The sequence below is a fragment of the Scyliorhinus torazame genome, chromosome 13 (assembly GCF_047496885.1).
Source record: "Scyliorhinus torazame isolate Kashiwa2021f chromosome 13, sScyTor2.1, whole genome shotgun sequence".
NCBI lineage: Eukaryota > Metazoa > Chordata > Chondrichthyes > Carcharhiniformes > Scyliorhinidae > Scyliorhinus > Scyliorhinus torazame.
In genome coordinates this window covers 39,292,306-39,312,980 of record NC_092719.1, presented here as the reverse complement: position 1 = coordinate 39,312,980, position 20,675 = coordinate 39,292,306, and the positions used below count along the sequence as shown (strand labels likewise).

General features: G+C 44.1%; 1 protein-coding gene across 1 annotated transcript in view; it reads left to right on the top strand.

The window, feature by feature from the left end:
• The first annotated feature begins 7,433 nt into the window (after positions 1-7,433).
• The window catches only part of LOC140387800 (DE-cadherin-like), a 78,126-nt gene continuing 64,884 nt past the window's right edge, over positions 7,434-20,675 (top strand). Inside the window, exons 1-2 of the mRNA XM_072470927.1 lie at positions 7,434-7,483; positions 10,466-10,659. Coding sequence (XP_072327028.1) covers positions 7,434-7,483; positions 10,466-10,659 — 244 coding nt within the window. The remainder of the gene's footprint in view (positions 7,484-10,465; positions 10,660-20,675) is intronic.

The window sequence follows — 20,675 nt, the reverse complement described above, 5'->3', positions numbered from 1 at the left end:
CACTATAGGCTGCCCTTAGACACTGCCAGGAAACAGTATGGCTCCACATATCTGCCTGCCCATTTGGTAGCCAAATCCTTCAAACATCCTGCTAACATAGATCCAACAACAGCAGTGAATCTCCACCACCCGTGTCCAGGTGAAAATACCGAGGGAGGCCAAAATAATTTGTGTAGCCAACCAAAGGACATTCACTATGATCCATGATCACAGAATTGTTACAGTGCAGAAGGAGGCCATTTAGCCCATCATGGCTACACCCACTTTCCAAAGAAGCATCATGACTTAGTGCCATTACCCTGCCTTTTCTCCGCACCCCTGCATATTGTTTCAATTCAAGTAATCATCTAATGCCCTCTTGAATGCCTCCATTGAATCTGCCTCCACCATATTTCCAGGCAGTGCATTCCAGACCCGAACCACTCGAAGTGTGAAAAAGTTTTTAATCACATCACATTTGGTTCTTTTGCAAATCTGAGCCCTCTCATTATTGATCATTTTACAAGAGGCAACAGGATCCCCAATCTACTCTGTCCAGCCCCCTCATGATTTCGAACATCTTGATCAAATCTCCTCTCAGCCTTCTCTCCAAGGAGAACAGTCCCAACCTCTTCAATCTATCATCATAACTGGCTTTCACCCCAGAAGCATTCTTGTAAATCTCTTCTGGATTTTCTCCAATATGTTCACATCCTTCCTGTAGTGTGGTGCCCAGAATTGTGATAGGGTGGAATAGGTGGAAGGGGCGAGTGGAAATTGTTGGGCGCGATTCTCCGCTCCCGCGCCGGTTGTGAGAATCCCTTGGCGCGCCATTTTTCCCCGCGACGCCTGTCCGACACCCTCCCGCGATTCACCCACAGCGGCGAGAACGGCCCCATCGGGTTCTGCGCGCGCAGGCCGGAGAATCGCCCAGGGCATCCAAAATGGCGATTCTCCGTTACACCTGCTATTCTCCGGCCTGGATGGGCCAAGCGGCCTGCCCAAAACGATGGCTTCCCGCCGGCGCCATCCACACCTGGTCGCTGCCGGCGGGAACAGCGCGGGAACGGCCTTTGGGGGGGGGCGAGGGGGGTTCTTTCACCGGGGTAGGACTCAAAAGGGGTCTGGCCTGCGATTGGTGCCCACCGATTGGCGGGCCGCCCTCTCTGAAGGAGGACCTCCTTTCCTCCGTGCCCCGCAAGATCCATCCGACATCTTCTTGCGGGGCGGCCTCGGGGAGGACGGCAACCACACATGCGTGGGTGATGAAGTTACGCCAGTTACGCGGCGCTGGCCGCGTCATTTAAGCGGTGCCACTTTTACGTGGCGCCAATGCTCGGCGCGTGCTGACGACGCTGCTTTCGCGGCCCCGAGTCAATCCTAGCCCATTTTCGGGCCCTGAATCGGTCGGGATCGAGGCCGTTTCACGCCATCGTGAATCTCGACGGCGTGGGCACTTAGCCGCGGGAGCGGAGAATCGCGCCCGTTGGCTCTGATGCTTACGTCAATCATGTGGAATACTATATTAACCCAACCCATCTGGCAGGAGGTTGACAGCATTTGGCACAACGCTAGTTTTTGCAACATGCCCAATTTTACTCTATATTATAATTCAATTCCTTAAGGTTTCCTAACCAGTATGTTCGATTAAAATTACACCTGTACTTTCCAGTAGGGCTTACTGACCAGCAATTGGCATTCGTGAGATCTCCTCCTGCCCCCACCATCCCCAATGCTGAGTATATTGAGGTTAATCATGGCATTGCCACCATTATTCTATCTGACATCAGTTACACAGCTGAGTAATGACATTGACCTTGCCTCCTTCTAGTTCAGTTACAGTACACAGTCATCCACTGAATCTTCAGAACTCACTCTCTCTGCCAGATCTTCAGTGTCTTTCCAGCAGTTTCTGTTTTTGCGTCAGATAACCATGACATGGTGGAACAGGTCCAAGGGGTCAAATGGCCTACTCCTCCCCCTAATTTGCATCATCGTATGTAACTGTGCAGCAATCATATCTCTATCGGTTCAATCTCAGCATGCCTACTGAACATTGGAGAATAAGTTAAACTCTGGGTTAGCACGAAGTAAAATAACTGCAAACAATTATTACATTTTCTTTATTCATAGGATGTGGGCCTTGCTGGCTAGGCCAGCATCTATTGTACATGCCTGAGGGTCTGGAGTCAAAAGTAGGCCAAACAAAGATGACAGATTTCCTTCCCTAAAGGACATTAGTGAATTAGATAGAGGGCGGGATTCTCCAATAATGGGGCTATGTCCCCACACCCGTGAGAAAACAGGCCCAAATGACTCAGGACTTTTTTCTAGAAAGTCCGGAGTGTTTCTCCATTTTTAAGGGGGCTAGCAGGGCCCCGAAGTTCTCCATGCAGCTCTGGCTGCCAATACGGGGCCCAGCATTTCCGGCCGTGGCCCCCCATCGCGGGACTGGCCATCGTGGCGGCCCCCTCCCAGTGACGATCCCCCGCCCCCCACCAGGACGGCTCCCGCCGGGTAAACCATATGCGGGAACTCGGCCAGTCGTCCGCGGAGAATCGCCGCGGTGGCCTCTTTGAACAGCCCCCGACTGGCGCCGCGTCGACCGTATGCGCGATCGTGGGTCCGATGCCCCATTCTGCACCATCGTGCTGAGTGCAATTGTGGTGCGGAGGCTCGGAGCATCCCAGCCAGGATTTTTACAACAATGGTGTTATGGTCATCATTAGACATTTAATTTAGATTTTTTTATCAAATTCAAATTCAAATTCCACCATCTGGAGGGATTTGAACCCAGGTCCCCAGACCATTTCTCTGGGTCTCTGGATTGCTAGTTGACTACACCACTACACCACTGTCTCCCCTTTAAAAACTTTAATTTTATATCACCATATTTGGAAACGGTTTGAATTTGATTTTGTGTTTCATGACATTTGCAATCTCCAGATTAAATTATGGCAATAGTTTGCTTCCTGGCATCTATTATGAACAAATTGTTGCTCAGAAGACATCAAGCATTTAACTTCTTCAAGAAGGTTTGCTTCCATTTCATATAATTATGTGTGGGTTTTTCCACATCATCTATGCATGAGGTATTTGCAAGTCAAATGGAAATTTTTGTTTGATTACATAAGCAAACCTTTCATGGCTGATTCCTTGCCAAGTATCTGCAAATATAAGATGGATGATATAATTGTCTTTTCCATGTTTTATTGGGGCAATTGCGTTCTGTTGAAAAAGTAAAGAACGGGATTAAGTTCCAGGTATAAAAGAAGACATATGTTAGTTATGGGAAGTAGATATCACAACAATAATAATGTTTTCAGAAACCAAACAAACTTCTTCAACGTTCAGTTATCCTGTCAACAAAAGGTTTACATAAACTGGCATTCTATTAGAATAGGTCAAAAAACGATGTGACTGGCTATATTTAATAAAGGTGAAAAGAAGTTTAGGATGTAAAAAATTACTCAATGTCTGGCCAAAAACCATTAATTGAGCAATAACAATCTTTATAAACAAAGAGTTGGACACAAAACTATATTTTGTTCAAAGATTTGTTCCCTTGGCAAGTTACCAATCTAATACAACAGCAATTCAGAACAGTATGGTTATTTGACGTTTGACAACTTCTTTGGGCTGAATTCTCCGAAACGTGAATCGGGCGGAGAATCGTGGGTAATCCAAAAATCAAAGTTTGTGCCCAGTGTCGATTCCAACGCCGTGCTCTGGTCCCTCGCTGACGGCGATTTGATGTTTATGTCCCCCGCCGGCAGATTCATGCAAAACCGTCATGCAAAATCTGGGCAAGAATTGCTTTGAATTCACCCCGGCAGTGTGCTGGCACATCTGCATGGTCCAACTCACTTTTCTGAATAGCACCCCCAACTGGAATGCGAAGAGCACGCTATTCGGTCCCGGCGGCAACAATTGGGCCAGAATTCTCAGGTCGTTGTCATTCACTTTTCCCACCGGCAGCACAGCCCAACCAAGCCGGTTTTGCGGCAGCATGTGGAGGGGAGGAGGAGGGGGGGTTCAATGGGAAATCCCATTGAAAAGCAGTGAGAGGATAGAATCCCGCCACCACCAAATAGGGCGCTGCCGAAAAACATGCGGTTGGGGGACCGGAGAATACTGCCCTCAGTCTCCCAAATGACGAATCCTGCTCCTTTTTTTGAATTACATACCGAACCTGGGCAAAATCCTTTTAATTCACATTATAACAACAATAACAGAAATGAGAAGGAATGTTTTCTCTCAGAGGGTTTTATGCAACTTTGGAACTCTTTGCCTTGAGAGGCAGTGGAGGTAGGATTGTTGAATGTGTCTGAGGAAGAGGTAGATAGATTCTTGTTCGGCAAGGGAATCAAATGTTATTGTTGATAGATGGGAATGTGGAATTTGAAACACAAACAGATGAGCCATGATCTTATTGAATAGAGAAGTAGACTGAATGGCCTACTTTGTTCCTATTATGTATGTTCATACATGAATTGATAGAAATGGCATAAAATTGCCCAGATACAGAGGGGGAACCATTGTCGAATTTTTTAAACTTTTCCCAAGCGTGGTGCAATAAGGAGCGAGGTAATCCAAAAGCGGATGCTGGAAATATGAAATACAAACGGGAAGTGCTGGAAATACAAGAGTTGGGACGTCTTGTTGAAGTTGTACAAGACATTGGTACGGCCACACTTGGAATACTGTGTCACCCTATTATAGAAAGGATATTATTAAACTAGAAAGAGTGCAGAAAAGATTTACTAGGATGTTGCCTGGACTTGATGGTTTGAGTTATAAGGAGAGGCTGGATAGACTGGGACTTTTTTCCCTGGAGCGTAGGAGGCTTAGGGGTGAACTTATAGAGGTCTATAAAATAATGAGGGGCATAGATAAGGTAGATAGTCAACATCTTTTCCCAAAGGTAGGGGAGTCTAAAACTAGAGGGCATAGGTTTAAGGTGAGAGGGGAGAGATTCAGAAGGGCCCAGAGGGGCAATTTCTTCACTCAGAGGGTAATGAGTGTCTGGAATGGGCTGCCAGAGGTAGTAGTAGAGGCGGGTACAATTGTGTCTTTCAAAAAGCATTTAGATAGTTACATGGGTAAGATGGGTATAGAGGGTTATGGGCCAAGTGCGGGCAACTGGGACTAGCTTAATGTTAAAAACTGGGCGGCATGGACTGGTTGGGCCGAAGGGCCTGTTTCCATGCTGTAAACTTCTATGATTCTATGATTCTATGAAATACTCAACAGGTCTAACAGCTTCTGTGGAATGAGAAGCAGAGTTAATTATTTCAGGTTCTGATCTGATGAAAGGAGACAACCTAAAGTGTTAACTATGTTTCTCGCTCTACAGATGCTGCTAGGCCGGCTGAGTATTTACTGCGATTTCTGTTATTTCAATAATGCAAAACTGATACCATTCTTACCAGTAAGTAGTATGCTACTAATCTTTTTCACAAGCAGTTTTGCAGTATGTCTCTTCCAAATTGAATAGTCTAACATGACTCGATTGGAAATACCATTCTTTCAATGTCACCTAGTTGTAATTATCATGTGGCTGTCACCAATCTCCAATGAGTTCTACATAATTCTTGTTTTCTCATTAAAATCTTCATTTTTATCCTCTAGCTTATAGCAGTACGTAATGTTCAATGGTTTAATTGATCTGTGTTTGATTGTGTCAACACGGTTCGTTGATCTATGTTCACCGTATTTTGTGTGCCGCTCTCACTGAAAACATGCCCGGTGGGGGAATGTGAAGTCCAACCCCATGTCCGCAAATTTTGTGATTGCTGAGATATTTGTCCGTATGATAAATAAACCTGTTGTAGATTTAGATCCAGTGTCATTTCTGTATTGCACTGAGACAAATCAGATATATCAGGCATGCAGCAAACTGGTGAATACACAATACAGTCTGCTTGAGCTATGAGAGAACGTCTTGCTCCTACATGTGAATTAATTTATTTTCAGCTGAACAAATTGGCATGTATTTCTGATAGTTGTTTCATTTCAGATTTCCAGCATTATTTTGCTTTTTGTCCGTAGCTAACTCAATCTAGTTTTGTTGATCTTGCTGCTGTCAGCAATTCTTGTATCTCTTTCTCAAATCTAATCTAATATCATTGAACATTTTCTGTAACTCCCTGTCCTCTGAGCGTTTGATTATTTGGAAATATTTGTCATGTTTCACAGCCTCATTCAGTAGTCCAGGTCTATTGCTTAGAAGTAAATGTCACCGTGCTGCCATTTCATTCGGTTTAAGATGAAACAATGAAACCATGAAGAGTTACCTTCCATTATTGCTATATTGTCAGTGATAGCTTTATTAGCATAATATTCAGGTGATACTAATACAATATACACTTTCAAAACAACCTTCAATACACTATAAAATGAGATAACACAGCACAAAGCATTGATATGGTTCCATGTAAAACATTGCGCTCACTTGTAGTCCCAGAGCATCGGGTGGGGCTTCAAAGCCCTGGACAACATTACAAGGGAGTTTCTGAGGAGTCTTAACTACCAAGTTAAACTCGATGAGAAAGGGATTTTAATATTAGATAAAATGCAGGCTGAGAGTTAGAAGGGAATATTTTCTTTCCAGTTGGTTTAATTATTTGAGGTGGACAAGGATTCAGGCCATATGGGGTCTGATTTTTAACACAAGTAAGCAAAGACTTAGTTTAAATGTGTGTGTGTATTTCTTCTCACAAGGAATCATTTGTATTTGTTTTATTGTTACATTTGGATTTGTTTATTGTCACGTGTACCGAGGTACAGTGAAAAGTATTTTTCTGCGTGGAGCTCAGATCATTTAGTACATGACAAAAAAACAGCATAATAGGGCAACAAGGTACACAATGTAAATACAGAGACACAGACATCGGGTGGAGCATATAGGAGTGTAGTATTAGTCAGATCAATCCATAAGAGGGTTGTTTTGGAGTCTGGTAACAGCAGGGAAGAAGCTGTTTTTGAATCTATTCGTGTGAGTTTTCAGGCTTTTGTATCTCCTGTCCGATGGGAGAATTTGGAAGAGTGAGTGAGCTGGGCGGGAGGGATCTTTGATTATGCTGCCCGCTTTCCCAAGACTGAGGGAAGTGTAGATAGAGTCAATGGATGGGAGGTACATGTACCGAGGAACTGTGAAAGGTATTGTTCTGCATACAGTCCAGACAGATCATTCCATATATGAAAAAAAACATAGGGCGCACTTAAATAGCAATATAAATACATAGACATGGGCATCGGGTGAAGCATACAGGAGTGCAGTACTACTCAGTCGAGAAGATGTATGAAGCGATCACAAGAGTCCATAAGAGGGTCATTTAGGAGTCTGATAACAGCGGGGAAGAAGAAGTTTTTGAATCACTGCCCTCTGGAACAAATTCCTGAAGCATCTGGTGAACTGGGATTCCCTGAAACCCTTAAAGAGGGAATTGGAAATGATCCGGAAAGAGCAAGGTACTTCAAGCTGTAAAAGAAAGATTGTGAGGTAACCGGGAATACATAAAATTAATTGCTTGCTTGATAGCCTTAAGGTATCAGGGAGAAGCTTTATAGAGCTTTTATTTGCTAAATTGATCGCGGATTTTTGTATTGGACCTGTTTGTTGTCCTGGTCCGCAATATACCACCACTCGGAGATGGGCATTGCAGCTTTAAGTTAGAAATCCATTGAAAATGTGACTTTCTAACCAAAATGGATTTAAGTTTGATGTGGTAATTGAAGTGAACATGTAAAATTTTAGCACCGTTTTTTGAGCTCCACTTTTTATGTGAAATGATAGGTGTATTTGTAGAGTTCGTTGTGGAGTCTTACGTGGGTTTAGAGCTGCCCTCTGGATGTAACAGGAATGAATGGCAATGCCAAGAAATGTGTTAAAACAACAATTTTAGCGAATATTGAATAATGATAATATTATAATTAATTGATAAAAAAGAAATAGAAATAAGAAAGATAACTATTGAAAGGAGAAGGCACTTTTTTTATATATAAGAAAGACAGATTTTTTATAGCACAGACAATAACCCCAGTTCCAACACAGGTCCCCAAAATGGATAACCCCCACTTTATCTGTTCCATGGCAGGACGATAAATTGGTTAAAAAGTAATCCCCTGAGTACATACATTACCAAGTCTTAGTAGTAACCTTCCATATGGGGGTTGATTCTTCACTCAGTCACTCTGATGTCCCTTCCTCCGTAGTTTTCAATGGTTGATTATTCCACTTCAGCTGCATGCCCAAATCATACAATCCTAGAATCGCCAGAGGGAGGCCATTCAGCACATTGGATCTGCACCAACCCTCTGAAAAATTACTCTACCCAAGCTCACTCCCCGCCCTATCCCAATCGCCACTTAACCTAACCTGCACCTCTTTTGGACACTAAGGGGCAATTTAGCATGGCCAATCCACCTAACCTGCACATCTTTGGACTGTGGGAGGAAACCGGAGCACCCGGAGGAAACCCACACAGACACAGGGAGAACGTGCAAACTCCACAGTGACCCAATGCCAGAATTGAATCTGGGTCCCTGGTGCTGTGAGGCAGCAGTGCTAACCACTGTGCACAATGCCGCTCCAAATCCTGGAAGCAGTGTTTCTGAAAGACACATTTCTGGCTCCATTTCAACCTTTCAAGGCCTTGTTCAGACTTTCTCAAAGCCTCGAAAACACACAAGTCCTTATCAATTTGCCTCACAAGCACTTCAAGGTTTTCCAGACTTCACAATCCAAGTTGTTCTCACACCTTTTGATAGTCTGTTCCCATATGCCATCAATCAGTTAGTTTGTCCATCAGTCATCCTCCATCTCCAGATGGCCACCCCATGTAAGGCTACTAATTGTTCTGGCCTGTAGTTCAAGGATCATCTAATGCAGTAAGACAAAGGACTTTTATTTTACTAGTCTAGCAGGGAAACAGAGATGTAGATGAAACATCAGCTGTGGATGGCCAATATAGAAAACAAAATCTTGGGAAAACACATCACTACTGATTCTTCTTCTTTAATTAATCAAAGCAAAATCACAGCCAGGTTTTGATCAATGTAAGATTCTAAAAAAGGCTCACTTAAAAATCAAAAAGTGAAGCTGAAACAAAATTAGAAAAATGACTGTCGGCCTACACATTGACAACCAAATTGAGCAAATAAATAGAAATGATCTTGCTTTTTAACAGCAGACCAAGAGTGAAGACTTATCTAAGTAACAACAACTTGCACTTAACCAGCGCCGTTAATGTCAGAAAACTCCCATGGTGCTTCATAGGAGTGTATTGAGATAAAAATTGAGTGCGGGTTTGGGCCGCAGCCCCCAGCTAACTGCCAATCCCTTGGGAATTGACATAAGCTTGCAAGAGCCACTAAGTAAATACATTTCCTTCCCTTTAGGATTGTAACCCATGGATCTGTCATCAAACTAATGGGTTTGAAATATTCTTCTGAAAGAAATCCACTGAGAAGATGATGTTTTATCACTGTGCACCGATGACAATTTGATTAGCCTCATAGTTGATGGATTGAGGTGTGTGAACTTTCCAAAAAGGTTCAGTGGTGATTAATTAATGAAGACAAGTATCATTTTGTAAAAAAAGCAAGAGCAAATAGAATTTAAGTTCCACATTTGAAAGGTGCTCTGTAATTAAATTGCCCGATTTTAACTCTGTGCAAGTGACTGGATATTCAGTGATGAAAATGGTGCGCTATTATGAGGCAAACAGCCTATTATGAATCTATGAATAAGCAAACCTCTTCCTTGATGTGGTACATCTTTTTCTGCTAGTGATGCCACAATTATCCGTTTTTTTAATTGTCCTCTCATTTCACTATCTAGAGCTACATCCAAACTGATGGATTCTAATCTTTCTTTCCAAAAACCCTTTTTGAAGAGATCGCTATGGTTCAATTGGATAACCTTTTGAGATGCTAAGTAAAATTCAATTGGAAGCGGAATTACCCAAAACACACGGAATCATGACACGCATGCCCAGATATCGATATAGCCTTTCACAATTGTGCATTAAGTTGCTATTTCTAAGAGCATAAAAAAGGTTGAAATGAAATGATGGTGTTTTGATTTGATCTTTTACAACTTTGCCGACCAGTTTGATAGCTAGATAATGGTGGAAGTGGACAATGGGAAGACAGAAAATAACATTTGACATGATTGAAAATTGCAGACAAATTGTTAACTTACTTGGTTAATATTTTTTTTTAAATGTTATATAAATTTGGAGTACCCAATTATATTTTCCCAATTAAGGGTCAATTTAGCGTGGCCAATCCACCTAACCTGCACATCTTTAGCTTGTGGGGGTGAAACCCACACAGACACGGGGAGAATGTGCAAACTCCACAGGGACAGTGACCGGGGCCGGGATCGAACCCGGGTTCTGAGGGCCATGAAGCAGCGTTAACCACTCCGCCCCGTTTATTTACTTGGTTATAATTTTAAATTCTTTGCACTAAATTTCAGCTATGCTAAATCATTGAAAAGGATGTGTCAAAGTCCAGAGAACCAACTTGTTGACAGAAGGCACATGTGTTATGCAGCTACATCCTCCTTTTGCATTGGTGATCTTCAGGATAGCTGGTTTAATTTGTGGCAACTAAGTAAAGATGAAGATCATGTGAAAATGATGACCTTTATGCAAAAACTACAGGAACGCAGTAATTTAGATGAAAACCATATAGGCCAAAGGAACACATTAGTTTTCAATTATTCTCTTTGACGCAGAAGGATAAGATTACTTTTAAAATTTTGCAATAGGATTAAGCCTGGTATCTGTCTCAAGCCTATAGGGAATGATTGGTAATATTTGGAGAAATGGAATGGCATTTATTTGTTTTAATTCTAAATATAATTTTTTTTTTACTGTTATAATGAAAGCTTTTTAGAAATCATATGCACAGGAGATAAAGTGGGAAAATATGACGCAAGCGGGGATTTTCCAGTCCATCCCACTGCCGGGATCTTCCAATCCCGCTGAAGGTCAATGGACTTTTGACTGGTTCTCTACATTTTGCCCCCCCCGCCCACACACACAGCGGGTCCCACCACAGAGAGGCCAGAAATTCCCAACCAGTGGGTGTTTATAGAGGATTTTCTTTCAATTGGCACTCCTTAAACTTTGAAAATTATATCAGGATATGAAGTATGAAAACTATAGAAGTGGAAATTTGGACTAACATTTCTATTATTTCCACGTTAGACAACGACTGGCTAGTAATGTCAATGCGCTCATAGTCCTGGTCTATCTGATGTCCCCATCCACAACATCAAAAAAATGTATTCAGTTCAAGTCCATAGACAAAGGCATATTTATGAGTTCTTGAACATTATAATTGAAAATTATTAGCTGAAATTTACTTGAGGCTGGAGGTTAATGTATAAGAGTACAGAGTAAATTGAATCACATTTAACACCTTATTCACCTATGACACTGAGGAAATTCTTAGGGCTGTGCAGCACTCTATAGCTACCACGGTTCTACAGTTACCTTGTTTAAGTAGCCAATCTTCATGTGTGACTCCTGTCAGTTAATGGGTTCAGACCATATTGAGTATGAGATGATCATTCAGACGTATCGTGTCCATACACAAATGGATGTTCCATCTCAGTCTCCTCCAGACGTCCCCAGCATCACAGGTGTCAGTCTTCAGACAATGCGATTCATTCCACGTGATATCAAGAAACAGCTGAAGGCAAAGGCTATCGACCCTGACAATATCCCGGCAATGGTACTGAAGACTTGTGCTCCAGAACTTGCCGCATCCCTAGCCATGCTGTTCCAGTACAGCTACAACACTGGCATCTACTCGGTAATATGGAAAATTGCCCATGTGTGTCCTGTACAAAAGAAACAGGACAAATCCAACCCAGCCAATTACCACACCATCAGTCTGCTCTTCATCATCAGCAAAGAGATTGAAGGAGTCATCAACAGTGTTATCAAGCGACACTTACTCAGCAATAACCTGCTCACCCGTTCTGTTTGGGTTCCCTAGGTTCACTCAGCTCCTGACCTCATTATAGCCTTGGTTCAAATGTGGACAAAATAACTGAATACCAGAGGCAATGTGAGAGCGACTGCTCTTGACATTAAGGCAGCATTTGACCGAGTATGGCATCAAGGAGCCCTAGATAAACTGGAGTCAATGGGAATCCGGGGGAAGCTCTCCACTGGTTAGAATCATATCTGGCACAAAGGAAGATGGTTGTGGTGGTTGGAGGGAAATCATCCTACTCCTGGGCATCACTGCAGGAATTCTTCAGGGTAGTGTCCTAGTCCCAACCATCTTCAGCTGCTTCATCAATGACCTGCCTTCCATCATAAGGTCAGAAGTGGGGATGTTTGTGGATTACTGCACAATGTTCAGCATCATTCGCGACTCCTCAGATAATGAAGCAGTCCATGTCCAAATGCAGCAAGGCCTGGACATTATCCAGGCTTGGGAAGACAGGTAGCAAGTTACATTTGTGCCACACAAGTGCCAGGCAATGGCCATCTCCTACAAGAGAGGATCTAACCACCACCCCTTGACATTCAATGGCATTACATCGCTGAATGTCCCACAAACAACATTCTGGGGGTTACCATTGATCAGAAACTGAACTGGACTAGCCATATTAATACTGTGGCTACCAGGGCAGGCCAAAGGCTCGGAAACCTATGTTGAGTAATTCACCTCCTGACCCCCAAAGGCCTGTCCATTATCTACAAGGCACAAGTCAGGAGTGTAATGGAATACTCTCCACTTGCCTGGATGAGTGCAGCTCCAAGAACACTCAAGAAGCTTGACACCATCCAGGACAAAGCTGCCCGCTTGATTGCTCCCTCTTCCACAAGCATGCAAACCCTCCACCACCGACGAACAGTGGTAACAATGTGCACCATCTACAAGATTCACTACAGTAACTCACCAAGGTTCCTTAGACAGCACCTTCCAAACCCACAATCACTACCACCTAGAAGGACAAGAGCAGCAGATACCTGGGAACCCCACCACCTGGAGGTTCCCCTCCAAGTCACTCACCACCCTGACTTGGAAATACATCGTCATTCCTTCACTGTCGTTGGGGCAGCTTCCTGGAACTCCCTCTCTAACAGCATAATGGGTGCACCTACATACCCACACCTCAAGGACTGCAGCAGGTCAAGAAGGCAACTCACCACCACCTTCTGAAGGGCCACGACGGATGGGCAATAAATGCTGGCCTATCCAGCGATGCCCGCATCCCACAAATTAATTTAATAAAACTTTCCAATAAAGATAGTTCTCATGAGAAAAAGATAGGTAATTTTCATCTTCCTGGGCAGGGATCATGGCCACATGAACAAATGAATTAGGAGCAGGAGTAGGCTACTCGTCCCCTTGAACCTGGTTCACCATTCAATAAGATCATCGTTAACCTGATTCTAACCTGAACTCCACATTCCTGCCTAGCCCAGGTAACTTTTCAGCTGCTTCCACTGCCTTTTGAGGAAGAGCGTTCCAGAGACTCACGACCTTGTGTGAGAAAAACATTTTCTTCATCTCTGCCTTAAATTAGAAACATCTTGTTGGAGGGCTGTGACCAGTGGTGTTCCACAGGGATCAGTGCTGGGACCTTTGCTCTTTGTAGTATATATAAATGATTTGGAGGAAAATGTAACTGGTCTGATTAGTAAGTTTGCAGACGACACAAAGGTTGGTGGAATTGCGGATAGCGATGAGGACTGTCAGAGGATACAGCAGGATTTAGATTGTTTGGAGACTTGGGCGGAGAGATGGCAGATGGAGTTTAATCCGGACAAATGTGAGGTAATGCATTTTGGAAGGTCTAATGCAGGTAGGGAATATACAGTGAATGGTAGAACCCTCAAGAGTATTGAAAGTCAAAGAGATCTAGGAGTACAGGTCCACAGGCCACTGAAAGGGGCAGCACAGGTGGAGAAGGTAGTCAAGAAGGCATACGGCATGCTTGCCTTCATTGGCCGGGGCATTGAGTATAAGAATTGGCAAGTCATGTTGCATCTGCATAGAATCTTAATTAGGCCACACTTGGAGTATAGTGTTCAATTCTGGTCACCACACTACCAGAAGGATGTGGAGGCTTTAGAGAGGATGCAGAAGAGATTTACCAGAATGTTGCCTGGTATGGAGGGCATTAGCTATGAGGAGCGGTTGAATAAACTCGGTTTGTTCTCACTGGAACGAAGGAGGTTGAGGGGAGACCTGATAGAGGTCTACAAAATTATGAGGGGCATAGACAGAGTGGATAGTCAGAGGCTTTTCCCCAGGGTAGAGGGGTCAATTACTAGGGGGCATAGGTTTAAGGTGAGAGGGGCAAGGTTTAGAGTAGATGTACGAGGCAAGGTTTTTACGCAGAGGGTAGTGGGTGCCTGGAACTCGCTACCGGATGAGGTGGTGGAAGCAGGGACGATAGTGACATTTAAGGGGCATCTTGATAAATACATGGGGCGTCATTCTCCGACCCCCCGCCGGGTCGGAGAATGGCCGTTGGCCGCCGTGAATCCCGCCCCCGCCGAAGTCTCCGGTACCGGAGATTGGGCGGGGGCGGGAATCGGGCCGCGCCGGTAGGCAGGACCCCCCGCTGGATTCTCCGGCCCGGATGGGCCGAAGTCCCGCCCAGAAATTGCCTGTCCCGCCGGCGTAAATCAAACCTGGTATTTACCGGCGGGACCAGGCGGCGTGGGCGGGCTCCGGGGTCCTGGGGGGGGGCGCGGGGCGATCTGACCCCGGGGGGTGCCCCCATGGTGGCCTGGCCCGCGATCGGGGCCCACCGATCCGCGGGCGGGCCTGTGCCGTGGGGGCACTCTTTCCCTTCCGCCTCCGCCACGGCCTCCACCATGGCGGAGGCGGAAGAGACTCTCCCCACTGCGCATGCGCGGGAAACTTACAGCGGCCGCTGACGCTCCCGCGCATGCGCCGCATTTCCGCGCCAGTTGGCGGGGCAACAAACGCCATTTCCGCCAGCTGGCGGGGCGGAAATCCCTCCGGCGTCGGCCTAGCCCTTCAATGTTGGGGCTAGGCCGCCAAAAATGCGGAGCATTCCGCACCTTTGGGCCGGCGCGATGCCCGTCTGATTGGCGCCGTCTTTGGCGCCAGTCGGCGGACATCGCGCCGTTGGGGGAGAATTTCGCCCATGAATAGGATGGGAATAGAGGGATACGTACCCAGGAAGTGTAGAAGATTGTAGTTTAGTCGGGCAGCATGGTCGGCACGGGCTTGGAGGGCCGAAGGGCCTGTTCCTGTGCTGTACATTTCTTTGTTCTTTGTGCTGGATTCTCTGCCGGCAGGATCGTCCGTTTTACCGGCAGCGCACTCACGCCGCAGATTTTCCGACGGTCTGGGAGTGTCCACAATGGGAAACCCCATTGGCCAGGTGGCGGGACAGAGAACCCCGCTGCTGGAGCGGCTGCGCCGCACTAGAAAACAGGTTCGGCAGGCCGGAGAATCCCGCCCTTATTTTCAAACAGTGACCCCTAGTTCTAGATTTTACGACAAGAAAAAACACCTTCTCCACATCCACCCTGTCAATACCCATCAGGATCTTAAAGGTTTTGATCAAGTCACCCCTTACTCTTCTAAACTCTATTGGATACAAACCTAATCTCTCCAAACATTCCTCATATGACAACACACCCATTCCTGGTAATGGTCTAGTAAACATTCTCTGAACTGCTTCTAATGTATTTACACCTTTTCTTAAATAAGGCGACCAATACTGTACACAATACTCCAGATGTGGTCTCACCAAAACCCTGTACAAATGAAACATAACCTCTATTATTGTAATCAATTCCCCTCATTGCAAACGATAACAGTATATTAGCTTTCTTAATTACTTGCTGTACGTGTATACTAACCTTCTGTGATTCATGACTAGGACACCCAAGTCTCTGCGCCTCAGAGCTCTTCAATCTCTTATGATTTGGATAATAAGCTTTTTTATTCTTCCTGCCAAAATGGACAATTTCACACTTGTCCACAATTTACTCCATCTGCAACATATTTGCCCCTTCACTTAGCCTATCTATGTTCCTTTGTAAATCCTGACGTCCTCTTCATAATTCACTTTTCAACCTATCATGGTGTCATCAGCAATTTTACAACTATACTGTCAGCCACTTCATTGAAGTCATTTATATAAACTATAGAAAGTTGAGGCCCCAAGATTGATCCATCTTGCACACCACTTTTGACATGCTGCCAACCAGAAAAAGATCACTTTCTGCCAACTCTCTGTTCCCTGTTAACTAGCCAATCCTCAATCCATGCCAATATGTTGCCCCTACACCGTGAGCATTCATTTTCTGCAATATCCTTGAATGTGGTGCCTTATCAAATGCCTTCTGAAATGTAAGTACAGTACATCCACCAATTCCTCTTAGTCTACAGCACATGTGACTCCTTCAAAGAACTCCAATAAATTGGTGAAACCTTGTTTCCTTTTCAGAAAGTTATGCTGACAGCCTGATTACCGTAACTTTTTCTGTGCCTGCTTTCACATCTTTAATAATGGCTTCTAACATTTTCCCTATGACAGATGTTAGGCTAACTAGCCTATAGTTTGCTGTTTTATATCTCTGTCCCTTTTTGAATAAAGAATTACATTTACTATCTTCCAATCTAATGTAGCCTTCCCCAAATCCAATGAATTTTGGAAAATTGAAACCCATGCATCAACTATCGCAGTAGCCACTTTTTTCAAAATGTTAAGGTCTCGGATACAAGGATTTGTCATCCCGCTGACCCAATAATTTGCTCAAAAGCACTTCCCTGGTTCTTATAATTTCCCTGAGTCCCTCCCTCCCTCCCATTTCCTGACTTGCAGCTATTTCTGGGATATATTTGCATCCTCTATAGTGAAGACCAATGGAAAATGGTGTTCATTCATCCGCCATCTCCCTGCTTTCCATCATCAATTTTCCAGATGCACTTTCTACAGGAGCAATGCTCACTTTGTTAACTCCTTTCTTATTTAGAGACCCTTACAGAGACTCTTATTATCCATCTTTATATTACTAGCTAGCTTTCTGTCATACTGTAATCTTTCCCTCTTTATCAACCTTTTTGCCATTCTTTGCTGTTCTTTTTATTCTTTCCAATCTTCGGACCTGCCACCTGTCTTTGCACAATTTTCTTTAAGTTTAATACTGTCGTTAGCTTTTTTAATTAACCACAGGTGACGGGCTCTCCCGAGGACTTATCAGGAGAATATTCAAATTTTGACCTTCCTGATCTTTATGTCTCAGTACCGCACCGCCTTTGGCCCATTTACCTGCTGAATCATTAGGAAAGTTCAGGATATTCGTGATGCAATAAACGTCTGTGTAAAACGTCACACAGGAATCCTTCACAGTCAAAAGACGGGTAGCTCTTTAAATAAACAGTTCAGATTTATTTGATCAAATTTGAATTTCTATGAAGAACACTGAAGCCAAGGACTTCAACATTTTAATATAAACTTTACAAGGTCACGAATCAATAATTGTGGTATGTAATCTTTACAAATTTCACTCCAAAATTAACAGATTTTGTAAGGTAATCCAATAAGAAAATTCTTCCTTAGTGTCAGATCAGTGGAACTGGCCACATGAGGTTAATGGTTTCCCATTTTTGTTACAATGATCAAGATAAATGCTCTTTGAAATAGGTTAATAAATTAGGAATCCTTGCTGGAAGTGACTCACTGTGCATTGAAAAGATTATGAATAATAGATATTTATTTCCAAAAGGTCAGACTCCCCTCTCATACTCATGAAATGACAAGCTATTCTGAAAAATTACAAACCATTGTGGAGATTTTCATGATGTTTTTCCTTACATACATTGTTTTTCACTTACTCGGTTGTCTGGTCCACATTTTTCGTAGTGCGTGTCTACATGAAGCATATGCTTTTTTACTCACTCCAGATGTGGAACTGTGAAGCAATGTTCTCAGCTTTCGAGTAGAAAAAGCAGCACTTGTAATTCTGTGGTCGGACAGAGATATTGAATCTGACAAATCGTGAAATGCTAGGTGACAGCAGTCACATTCTTGTCTCTGAGCCAGAGGTTATGCATTCAAGAGATGCTGTTTGGTCTCTCAGGTGGTTGTTAAAGATTCCACGCCCCAATTTGAGGAGTGGTTGCAGAGTTCCCTGGCCAATAAATATCCCTGAAATGTAACTTTAAAAAAATGTTCTAAATTGTTGTTCCACTGATGTTTGTGGGTCTGCTGTGCATGAGTTGGTTGCCATGTTTCTTAGATTACAAAAGTGACTACGTTTCAAAAGTAAATAATTGGCGATAAGGCACTTTGCGATATCTTGACGTCATGAAAGTTGCTACAGAAGCAAAGCTCTTTCTTTCTTTAGTGTGACAAATGAACATTGTATTTGCAATTTCACCTCACTTGTTTAGTTTGGGATGGTCCAGATTTTTCTGTCAATGCACCTGTGAGAACAGCACTCACCATTTTTTATCCATACAGCAAATAGTAACTTCAGGTCAGAGAAGATGCATGGTTTCCGGAAAATCTACATATTAGAGTAAAACAGCTAGTTTCAGTCTAATAAGCATTCCCGAGATCTAACCAAGGCGTAGAACCTAACCCCCTCACCTTGGAGACCTCGAGCGAGCGCCATTCAGTGCTGGTCTCCACAAATGGAAATTGGATGGAAAGACACTCATGGACGGCTCACAGGGGATATACCCTGGCACTGCTGGTGCCACCTGGGCACCATGACACTGCCAGCCTTGCACTCTGGCACTGCCAGTCAGATACCCTGGCACTGCCATCTGGGCATCAGCCTGGTACTGCCAAGGTGCCAAGCTGGCATTTTTCACACAGCGGGGAGAGGGCATCCCAATCTCTCCCTGCTCTGAGGAAATCTGGCAAGCGGAGCTCCTCAGTGCAGGGAACAGGGCTAAGTGCGGCCTCGGGCACGCGTACTCGGTTGAGGCCCCCGATCTACCCGGATGGGCGTTAGATAGTGGGGTGTTTCTCGGTGCTCCGAGCACCGGGAAACACCCAGCTAATCGCATGTGCTATGGTACTCTGTCCCCATTGGGGTAGATTGCGCCCTTTATTTTTAATGATCTCGCTCTCTCAATCCAATCTTTTTTTGACATTAAATTCATTACTGTGACTGAAACCTCCTTGTTCAAACTCTAATCCGCTCATTTCATAATCCTTCAATCTGATTTGTTATGGAAAACTAATTGCTTGCCCTGTTAAGTAAGTTATTACAACTGAAAAGGGAAGAGTGCAATGTCTGCCTCTAGTTTCACTACTCCATGCGTCACAACATATATTTAAATGCGTTTTCCTCCAGCTATTTGTTCAAATATGTGCTTGACCTATTAATTTTTGAAATACCCAGGGTACTTCAATAAGTGGCAGGCATGGTGGCAGAGTGGTTAGCACTGCTGCCTCACATCGCCAAGGACCTGGATTTGATTATGACCTTGGGTGACTGTGTGGTGTTTACACGTTCGCCCCATGTCTGTGTGTGTTTTTTCCGAGTGCTCCGGTTTCCTCCCATAGTAAAAAGATGTGCAGGTTAGGTGAGTTGGCCATGATAAATTGTCATTTAGTGTCCAAAGGTTAGGTGTGGTTACTGGGATATGGTGGGGGAGTGGGCCTGGGTGCGGTTGCTTTTTCCGAGGGATGGTGCTGACTTGGTGGTCTGAATGGCCTCCTTCTGCATTGTCGGGAATCTATAAAAATAACCAAATTATTAGTTTATTATGAAACCTGCTTTGTCAAGTAGAAAGGCATGTTTATTAACCTATGGTGTGAAATAAAAATGTACAATAATTACTCTTCCTAAATCCCTTAACTTTCACACACACACACCAAAAATACTAAAAGAAAATAAAGGAATTCTGCCAAAAGTTAATGGGTAAATGGAAAAGGATGGATGTGGAGTCCTTGGAGCAGTGTCTGGGTTGTACAGTTGATTTTGCAGCACTGGCCTGCAAAACTGGTCTTCAAAACAATCAAAGACTCTTGCATTACTTTTCAAGCGGACTTTGAGGAAAACCTGCAGTCAGTCAATTTCAGAACGTAGAGTGACTTCGGAGCAACTTCCATTCATTTTTTTCTTTAGACCAGGTTCAGAGCTTCAGGAGCTGTTGTCTTCTTTATCCAAGCAGTTGATATTTCTTTTTTCCTCCTCAGCAAAACAGGCTACACAGAATAGAATTTCATAGAATTTACAGTGCAGAAGGAGGCCATTCGACCCATCGAGTCTACACCGGCTCTTGGAAAGAGCACCCTACCCAAGGTCAACACCGCCACCCTATCCCCATAACCCAGTAACCCCGCCCAACACCAAGGGCAATTTTGGACACTAAGGGCAAATTATCATGGACAATCCACCTAACCTGCACATCTTTGGACTGTGGGAGGAAACCGGAGCACCCGGAGGAAACCCACGCACACACGGGGAGGATGTGCAGACTCCGCACAGACAGTGACCCAAGCCGGAATCGAACCTGGGACCCTGGAGCTGTGAAGCAATTGTGCTATCCACAGTGCTACCGTACTGCCCCATCTTGTTAACGTGTCCAGGAACAGCAGCACCAGAGTCCTTGCATTTACCCTTTAAGGGGCAGTTTCTTTTCAAAATCACATTCTTCCAGAATGTTTTCAGTCCATGAAGATGAACCAGTTTGCGTGGTTAAAGCAT